This window comes from Ipomoea triloba, chromosome 15, assembly GCF_003576645.1.
Source record: "Ipomoea triloba cultivar NCNSP0323 chromosome 15, ASM357664v1".
NCBI lineage: Eukaryota > Viridiplantae > Streptophyta > Magnoliopsida > Solanales > Convolvulaceae > Ipomoea > Ipomoea triloba.
Window position 1 is genome coordinate 22,477,017 of NC_044930.1, and position 10,128 is coordinate 22,487,144.

Genomic DNA, 10,128 nt, shown 5'->3' on the forward strand with positions numbered 1-10,128 from the left:
ATATATATAGACACACATACACAGAGAGAGAGAGATTGGTTGAGATAACATATAGATAATAAGGACAATAATAGGTCAAAAGTATATATTCAAAATTTTGGCTCACCTTAGTCCGTGGTCTTTTGCTTCTTCATGTCCCTTAGAATTGTTGTCTTGTGAGTGTCCTCATTATGTTCTTTGTGTGAATTGTGAAAAAATAATGGTGACTAAAAAACTGAACGATAATATGTACTTGTATATTTATATCAATAGTATTGAATTTACAGTGAATAATTATAATTGATCAATTGTTTTCCTTTATGACATTTCTAGATTGATTACAATAAATAGTTATAATTGGTATTTACAGAATAATTCTAGCTTGGATTGATTTCCTTGATTAAATTACTGTTTCAAAATAATATTTAATCGCGTTTTTTTTACTCGTGCATTGCGCTGAGTGGATTTGTTATAATATTTTAAGAATATTTGGACCGATATACAATTACATAAATTATAATAAAGACTATTATATAGTGCAATTGATTAAATGGGTTGGACCGATTATGTTTTCTAACATTATCCTTGTTTCAATTCGAGCAAATAATTACGGGCCCATTTACCCGTGTGATGGACTGATAAATTTTTTTTATTATATATAAGATTAATACAAAAGTATCACTCAATTAATTGAATAATATATGACTCGTTTGTCTACAATTATCTTAAAAATCAATATGTAATTATATTATTACTAAAATAAATATGAGAAAAAAGGAGAAATAATTTAATTGTAAGTATACTAATATCTGTGCGATTATACTTTTATACTAAAAAGGATGTTTTGTTTTTAATAATAGTATTGATAATCCAAAACCTTATTTAACATAGAAGGGTGAAAATAACACTTTCAAAATATTTGAGGAGATAATGAATAATTTGGCAGAAAAAAATATTATAAGCATAGAAAGTGAGATTTTTCCTAATAATTTAATAATGATAAACATGGTTTTCTCAATCCATCTTCTAATTGGAATGATTGATGGTGCAAGTTTGTAAATAAAGCTAATGTTCAAACGGGCGCCATTAGTCCATGGATGCATGCTCTGCTTAATTTCGCAAGTAGAAGAAACAAAGCAAATGATGCAATTGGTGCCAACCTTCATTCCCAGCATTCTGTTCGCCCTAATCAACACACTTCAATAGACTAACCAGATTAACCTAAGGCATTACATTAACAATGCAAACATGTTAGTGAAGATATGTCAATATCTATTGCATTATATTGTTAGCTTTTCTATATTTTAAATTTTTATAAAACTTAAAGTACAATAAAATAAAAATAGGAAAATCCCTTCTCTTAATGTTGCCATCCCACCTCTTCAGCTCATCTCCACCACCTCTACAAATCATCCACAAAAGACACCAAGTGAACCCACCTTTCATCTTCATTGAAGGTGCATAATTGCAGATTCTCCAATCAAGCCTGTTTCCATTTAAAACAAAATTTAAAAAAGAAAAAAATGAATAAATCTTGAGTGTAGACCATCAAAAAGAAAACGGAAAGAAGAAAGAGGCATTGGTTTCCAATATGCAGGCTAGGCTTTATGAATGTTTTCATATTTAAACTTTGTTCGAAGCCTTCCCATCATGAAGTTTCTATATAAAGCCCTGAATCCTGATGGTGTGCATACTCTAGCCATAGGTAAAGTGAGAATGGTGATTAAAGCTTCGAATCAATGAGGATCTTGCCCTAGCCCTAGAATGAAAAGTTCATGAATACGAAAATATTTTTTTGATTTGACAAACTAAACTTGACAACACCATTAATCAAACAATATTTTAGGTACTAAACAATGACAAACTAAACTTGACAACACCATTAATCAAACAATATTTTAGGTAATAAACAAATAGAGAGATGCATTAAAGGTAATGAACTTATTTTCTGACTATCAAGGGCCTTAACATTGTTAGATGATCTAATTTAGACCGAAAAAAAAAAAGCAGGCAGCATAATTGAAGTAATTTATTAACAAAAGCAAATAGAGGAGCATTCTTGGAGTTCATGCTTGCTGATTACAAATACCTTATGCTGAACAACTTAGAAAACATTTCAACTTTCAACACAACCATTGCTTACATTTCAAGGCATCCAAATTGGACCTGTGGGGGTGGAGATTCGCCGAGTTTGAATAAGCCTAAAACCATGGGTATCCAACCAGTTGTTATACATAGACACATCATAATTGCTCGTGCGGCATAAGCCTAAAACCATGGGTATCCAACCAGTCGTTATACATAGACACATCATAATTGCTCGCGCAGACAATTTGTGCATTTGGAGATGCACAAGGGAAGCATTTCAACTTCCTATGGATTTTTCTCACCTCGGATGAACCCGTATAGTCACTCTTCACAATAACAACTCTCTCTAGCGCAGGAGATTTTGAGAGCAACATTTTTATAAAAAGCATTTCGAGTGCAGAGTCACTAAATGCTTCAATCTTGATTGTGTTAAGCATCTTCATCTCCTGAATAACAAAGCAACCGTCTGGATCCTCCAAAAGCCTTGAAGTAGCTTCTTCTACGTTGTCCTTCTGACTAAACTATAACTCAATAAGAAATGAAACAAAAGCAGAACTGTTAGGACATTTGAAAACACCAAACAAGACAAATCAATGAATCATACATGACTGCCAAATATATAGTCTACCTCATCTGCCATAATTTGCAGTTCACATAGGTTGGGGCATGCTTTAAGCAATTGCATAGCAACGCTGAGCTGCTTACCACAACTGACAAGTATATTATACAGCTTCAACACTTGAAGATTCATTGCACTTGGAAACATAGACACATCCATACACTTGAGAAAAAAAGCAATATAAAGAAACAAAATTAGCCATCACAAGAACTTTAACAAGAAAGGTAAAGAATTGCATAAAGTAAAACGAGGCAGATCCTCACCTCCAACGAAGAGCCACACAACCAAAGAGTCTTAATGCCTTTCAAATGCGGTGCCAACCATCTCGACTCAACCACATTTCCCATACAATTAATAACAGACAAGATTTCAAGCTTTGGAGGGCTAATCTCAAACTTATTGATCCCGCAACAAAGTTCGAAAGCCAGCTTCTCAAGTTTAGGAATACTAATCCTAGAGGCAATTCCATTATCACTGCGCTTAAAGTTAACATACAAGAAAGCTAATGAAGTGACATTGGAAAATATACCACAATCATTTACTGGCAAATCAATAGAGAGTTCTTGGACTATCAGTTGCTTAATTGTCTTGCAATAGAGTAAACAAAATGGCAGTTTATAACTCTCATTATAACTCTCTATAGATAGGTTAAGTTCCTCCACACCATTTCTTGACAGAAAAAGGCACCACCTATCAAATTTAGACTGCTGCGGCTTAGGTTCATCACATAAAATCTGTAAAGTAAATTTCTTGATCGGCCCAGCACGAAAAAAGAGGATATCATTCATTATTTTCACGAGGTTTCTACCTTCATCGTCTTCGCACTGTTGGAGACTTTGCAAGAATTCCCAATCGAATACAAGCCGCCCATGCTGCAACCAAACATCATTCCAGTGCCTTGAGAGCAGAGCAGTTCTGGCGGCCTCTCGGGTGGGCAAACACTCCAAAATTCTGTCCTTTACCTCTAACGGCAGCTCACTAATTAAATCTCTACTTGGTTCCGGTAGGGTTAGGGTTTTGAGTCGCCGACGTCGAGCCATTAAATTGAAAGAACAGTGAGGCGTCACTCGAAATCCTTCTATTCTTCACCTCTGATGTTTGGTGAAGGGAATCGGAGCAGAGTAGCAGACGCCAGACGGAGAAGACGAGGGCCGGCCGCCGCTGGAGAGACCGATGGAGTGGAGACAGAGACGGCTGAGTCTAGGGATTTCAAGGTATTTATACTGTTTTTTTTTTTTTTTAGTATTATTAATTCTATTACAATATAATATTAATATAATATTTGTCCCGTGCAATGCACGTGCTGTGCACGGACTAAAAATTATAAGTATTGTTGTTATGTTATGGTATTAAATATTATTACTTATTAAATTTTAACTATAAATATGTTATGTAAAACTTATGCATTTAAAAAGTTTATTTATGTAAAAATTATGTTGATTTTATATCTAATTTCTCCTTTTTATATATGTGGAGTCCAATTATAATTGAGGTGCGCTCAATTACAATCTTTTTTTCTATTTTCTGTCTTGTGTTGAAGTAGACTTTGTTCGGTATCATGTCCAAGATTGGCAAGACGTTGGTTCTACTTATTTTCAAGATCTATATCATTTTGTATTTTCGTTTTTATTATATTTTTGCTTTATTTTTGAAAAGCACAGTTCTCTACAACGTATTATTTGTTATACTTTCAGATGCAAATAATCAAATAAGTCTGATAGGGAATATACATTGAGTATGCCGCCTCATTAATTCTATACTTGGGGTGTACGGTCGGTGCATAGACTGTATGGTCGGAGGTCGAGATTATTCCGTCGAGCCGACCGCTCAGCCTTCATCGCCATTCCAAAATCACCCAGTGACGACCTCCCGACGGTCAGGATTGACCTTTGATTGATGGATGGACGTCTCGCCGGTATCGCCACGTGTTGGCCCTCACTTCGGCTTAGAGTCGGGCCATCGCATGGCGGCTACGTGCTCTTCATGCGGGAGGGGTGGAGATTAGTTTTTCCTCCTATAAATAGTTCATTTATGAGGAGAGAGAGGGACCTTTGAGCACTATTCATTACGAAGTCATTTCTGAGCTCGGAAGCTAGGGAAGCCCACTGCACACCCCCCGAACCAGGCCGGTTCATTACCTTATATGTACCGGTTTCGAGTATATTTAATATAAGAGATCGTATTTCCTACTTTGCTCCGTCTTTTACGTTATCAAAGTCCATTGTATGTAAATAACTTTTCAAATTTCAAGTTTGGCCACATTTTGATCGACCGTGCATTTAATCTTATTATTGCTAAAAAACAAAAACAGTAAATACTAAAAATCTGTGAGAAAAATACCGTTTGAAAAGTATAAACACAATAAAATGAGATTTATTGTTCGTCCTCAATAAAGAAATCAATCAACCTACATTTATATATATTGTTGATAGTATGTAAAGAATAACTTTAAAAAAAAATTTATGAGAATCATGGAAGAATATTTCTTTAGACATGATGACATCGCTACCTTCGTATGAAAAAAAAAATATGAATATAGATATTTACAATTAAATAAAAATTAATATTTAAAATGGATAATTAGCTAATATAATAAAATTTTATACAAATTATTTAAAATTCAAAATTAGCAAAAACATCTTAGTAAACTACAATGGCAGTTAATTCCTCCAATGTCTAAACTCATCCATACAATTTTCATCACAATAAAATTAAAAAGGATATGATAAAGAGTTAGATATGATACATGAATCTACAATTCCATTTTCATGCATGAAATATAGTCACAAAATAAAAATAAAGTAATTAATAAATATAATATACAATCAACTTGCTAAAGTGCTTATCTGAAATAGTTGGACAACATTGCATTTATTTTAAAACTTCCAATAAATGTAATTCATTAAACTTATATTCTATTTCTTTTTCAATATATGCAAGTGCATATATATATATATATATATATATATATATATATATATATATATATATATATATATATAAAAGAACCAAATATGAAACTTTTGCTTTTCAACTGAAATATATTTAATCTATGTATATTTTAGTGGGAATTTGAATCCGGTTAACTATAAATTGTTGATGATATATTGGTATTCAAAAATTAATCTTCACTTAAGAATTTTATTGCTTATTCCGAAATATAACTTTCTTCACTAAACACACATTCGATCCTTGGCTTGAAATACTCAAACAATAAGAATAAACATTACTTTTAAAAAATAGGTTAACATGATGAATTTAAAAACTTGAATCATACAACAAAACTAAAAATAATTCTGCTCAAATTTCATCAAACTTCAAAATAAACACTTAAAAATGAAAAATCTGAGATATCATAACAGAGACTCCTATCTAAACACAGACTAAATATTTGAAACATTAAAGATTTAATCCAAGTTGTTCCACAAGTTATTACCACCTCCAAATTTAAAAATAAAACAATCCTACACGTTCTCATATAGGACGATTGAATTGGCAATCATGATTGCTCCCTTCAAGGTTAACAAAGGAGATAAAGGCAGACATCCAAACAAATAATAATGCCACTTGTGCCACTGAAGCAAATTAAATGTTGTGTAGTATCATAGGAAAAATCAATGTCACTACAAAAAAACGCGAGAATAGCGACGGATCTAGCGACGGACACTCTCCGTTTCTAATTTAGCGACGGATTAGCGACGAATTAGCGACATATTTTCAATTTTTTGTTAAATGGACATTTAGTGACGGATTTGCGACGTATATTACGACGGATTTTTTCCGTCGTTACATACGTAGCTAATTTTAGCGGTAAATTTTCGTGCAAAAGTTAGAGACAAATTAGCGACGGATTTGCGACGAATTTTTCGTGGGAATTTTAGTTGCTACGGATTAGTGACGGATATATTAATCTGTCGCTACATTTTAATTTGTGATCACTTTACCTTTACATATTAGCGACGGATTCACATGTCCGTAGCTAGGTAGCGATGGATTCGCATGTCCGTCACTATATTTTTATAGCTATGTTTTTGAAGAACAATCTAGCGACGGAATATACTTCCGTCACTACAATTACAAAGAATTTTTAAAAATATTAGCGACGGATATGATATCCGTTGTTAAAATATACAACTTTTGGTTTTAAAAAACAAGTTAGCGACGGAATTTTTTATCTGTAGCCTAACCTAAGGTTTCCTCCAGCCGCTCACTGCCCTAACGCCCTAAGTCGCAAACAGCCCACAGAATTGCTATGCTCCTCCGACTGCCCACAGAGTCGCAAACCGTAGACCGCCGGAAACAAGCCGCTTCTACCGCCCACTCTCCTCTCCGGAAACACGCCTCTGCCGTCGCTGACTGATTTTCGGAAACAAGTCGCTGCCACCGCCCACTCTCCTGTCCAGAAACTATTTCTCTGATTCACTGATTTCCGGCGGTTCCGGAATCCGTGTTCGCGACGCTGACTCCTGGCATCCGCGCGGCGGCAGTGACTATTTCTCCGCGGAAGCTTCTTAGCCATCCAGGTAACTATTTCTCTCATTTTTCCAGCCATATACGGTTCCCAGTGAATGATTGGAGAGGGAATTGAATCATAGTCAATTTCATTAGGTTTTCTGAGATTTGGTTCCATTATTATTATTATTATTATTATTATTATTATTATATTTAATATTTAATAATAATAATAATTAAATCTGATGATTAATTCTCACTGAAATCTTGACAACTCATATCTGGTTATCTGAAATTCGTGGATTCTCTAATCTCTCAATGTTGGTCTAATCTCTCAATGTTGGTTTGTTGATGAATTTCATTTCTAGTCAAGCAGCATCATTAATCTCCAGTGATGGCAGACAATTTCTCTATAAAGAAATGTCTCTATCTGTGCATAAAATTTGTGTTTCTATCTTTTCATTTATTTTTATTTTCTATGGGTGCAAAGAAAACTTGCAATTAGTTATATTAACTGGGGAAATTCTGTCAAGGCTTCTTAATCGCTGAAACAACGTAATGCAGTTTTTAATTGGTTCAATAAAGAAGGTATCATTGGTTTACTTGATATGGTGGCAAGCTGTGCTTTCGGATCCATTGACTTGTATATTTTGAATTTTTAGGACAAACAGATGGAAGCACTTGTTGAGAAGCTTTGCAATAGATTTAATGGAGTTACAGGTATGGCGTTTTTTAATTGCTTATGATTATTGTTTCATAATCAATTTTTCACTACACTGTTTCAACAGTACTAAACCATCTAATCAGGATAAAATTATTTATCTCTTTTCTTGCTACAGATGTTAGGCAATGGGAATATATTTCATATTGCCTCTCTCAGTTAACATTCAATGAGAAGAGCATAAGAAAGCTGATAGAGTCATTTAAGACATATGAACATGCCTTATCTCAGGACACTGTGATGCATTGAATATGAAGCCCAGTTTTCTAAGCCAGAACTCAAGTCATGCATTGAAGAGTTTGAAGAAAGATAAAAAAAATTCCATATGAACAGGAAGAGCAAGAAGTTACTGCAACGAATGCTCAAGACCATCAACAAAAAATGGCAAGCCTTATGGTGAGCAAGAAAGAGGTAGAGGAAAGCAGTGAATATGAAGTTACTGAAGGTAAAAGTATCTTAGTTACCCAGTACATAATACTCACAATTTAAAGTGAACTTGCTGATATGTCAACCGAAGGAACAACCGAAATCACACATTCTCAGAAAAGATTTCCCGAGTCAAAAACACATTCTCATGCTTCTAGCGAGGTGACAGATTCAGAATTGGATGAGGATGAAGTTCAATCAACAAGAGGTAGTACCTGGACAAGTCTATGTTGGTTGCCGAATTTCTGGTATATTGTTTCCTTTTTTACTTTCCTAAACATGACACTGTACATCACAATCTCAGTATTTTGGATATTTGTTAGTATTAAATAAAATTTCTAGTGTACAAGGTTGAACATATTTTGGATATTTGTTATGGAGATCCTAATAGTATTAAAAAGCCTGGAGTATACTATACTTTAAGCCTCTCTCCTTAATTTTTGTGGTTTATCGTCATGGTGAGTGCATGCTATTAAATTCCAAGCCTCAATAAACAAATTGAACATTGATTTGCAGGGGTGAGTATGGCTTTTGGACAGCATTATTGGCACTGCTTATTTGCCTTTTCTTCTTCTTTCCCGGTAAGTTTTATGGCTGTTTTTGTGCTTTGTTATATTGGTCACTCTTTAACTATTATAGTATGCTTAAAATTTAGCGACGGAAAAAATATTATAGTAAATCCGTAGTTAAGTATCAAATAAAACATATTAGCGACGACCGTAGCGACGGAACATTCCGTTGTTAAGTTTAACGACGGAAAAATCTGTAGCTATTTCCTTGCAAAGTTTGTCACCAGAGCGTCGTCATAGTAGTTTAGCGACGGATATTTCGTCACTAGACTTAGCGACGGAAATTAATTGTGTCGCTGAATTCTATCGACGCTCATTTTAGCGACGGACGAAATCCGTCGCTAAACAGTTTAGCGACGGATTTTTCCTATTTAGCGACGGAAATCGTCCGTCGCTATTTTCACGTTTTTTGTAGTGTGTGTTGTGGAAGTTTGGCAACCTCCTTCCCCAAGCACTGATATCTCTGATTCTGAATCATATTCCACTCCTTATTTTAGTTGTTTTTTTGTGTATATTGTCTTTATCCTAGAGAAATTGAGACTTGTTTGTGTGTTATTTCATCCTAAGGTTTGATTTATCCACAAGGAACAACAAAGGAAGGATTTAGGAACATTTTGGATGAGTTTTGGAAGCAAAGAAATCTAAGGTTGGAAAGGACCATCGGAGCAATTAAGGAAACAAAAAGCAAAATTGGAAGGCACATCACGGTCATGCACATGGTCGTGAGGCTGCCCGAGACTGAATTACGAGATTCTGGGTTCGCGACCTGCTCATGGCCGTGACTCGTGAGGCAGGCCGTGAGCGGTTTGAGCAGTTTTATTTAAGTTGCGATTTTTCTGCACTTTTGGGGATTTCGAGCCCTAGTTTAGTTTAGCTTATTTTTCCTTCTCCCTATAGTTTTCCCTAGCATAGTTTAGCCTAGATTTACATACTTTGATTTACTTTCAAGCTTGAAATCGTGGATTTGAGTTGGATTTACTCTTTAATTGTTAGTAAAGTTTTCTTTCTGCTTATTGCTTTTATTCTCAGGTTTGTTGCTATGTCTTTGGTATTTTATTATTGCTTTGCTTTGGTTTCCATTATGATGCGTGAGTAGCTCACTTATGGGTTTCGATTAGGGTCCTATTGCTACTCTTGATGTTAGATTTGTGATTATTGCATAAAGGGGAATAATTGTTTACCTAAGGTTTATGTTTGAATTGGGGATTGAATTTTTCTTGTTATTGATTGATGACCAGCAATTGTTAACTTGTTTTGGAAGGGATTTCATCACA

At 34.5% G+C, this 10,128-nt stretch overlaps 2 protein-coding genes across 5 annotated transcripts; one reads left to right on the forward strand and one right to left on the reverse strand.

Moving 5' to 3' along the window:
• Positions 1-939: 939 nt before the first annotated feature.
• LOC116006705 (F-box/FBD/LRR-repeat protein At1g13570-like) lies at positions 940-3,872 on the reverse strand. Of its 2 annotated transcripts, XM_031247184.1 has the most exons (6): positions 2,950-3,872; positions 2,696-2,848; positions 2,370-2,588; positions 2,123-2,247; positions 1,358-1,465; positions 940-1,200 (listed from the first exon to the last, which is right to left on the reverse strand). In XM_031247184.1, exons 1-6 carry the CDS (start codon positions 3,724-3,726, stop codon positions 1,179-1,181), a joined length of 1,404 nt encoding a protein of 467 aa, XP_031103044.1. In that variant the 5' UTR covers positions 3,727-3,872; the 3' UTR covers positions 940-1,178. The 2 variants fall into 2 exon arrangements, with proteins under 2 accessions (XP_031103044.1, XP_031103043.1); XM_031247183.1 differs by having other exon boundaries at positions 946-1,465.
• Positions 3,873-6,858: 2,986 nt separating this feature from the next.
• Positions 6,859-9,876, forward strand: LOC116006252. Of its 3 annotated transcripts, none has more exons than XR_004095082.1 (6): positions 6,859-7,209; positions 7,801-7,858; positions 7,978-8,270; positions 8,377-8,533; positions 8,802-8,866; positions 9,422-9,876. XR_004095082.1 is itself a non-coding variant. In XM_031246553.1 (6 exons), the coding sequence occupies exons 3-6, from the start codon at positions 8,241-8,243 to the stop codon at positions 9,634-9,636; spliced, it is 501 nt and encodes a 166-aa protein (XP_031102413.1). In that variant the 5' UTR covers positions 6,859-7,209; positions 7,801-7,858; positions 7,978-8,240; the 3' UTR covers positions 9,637-9,876. The 3 variants fall into 3 exon arrangements, 2 of the variants coding, with proteins under 2 accessions (XP_031102413.1, XP_031102414.1); XM_031246553.1 differs by having other exon boundaries at positions 7,978-8,304; XM_031246554.1 differs by having other exon boundaries at positions 7,978-8,304; positions 8,377-8,493.
• The last annotated feature ends 252 nt before the right edge of the window (positions 9,877-10,128 follow it).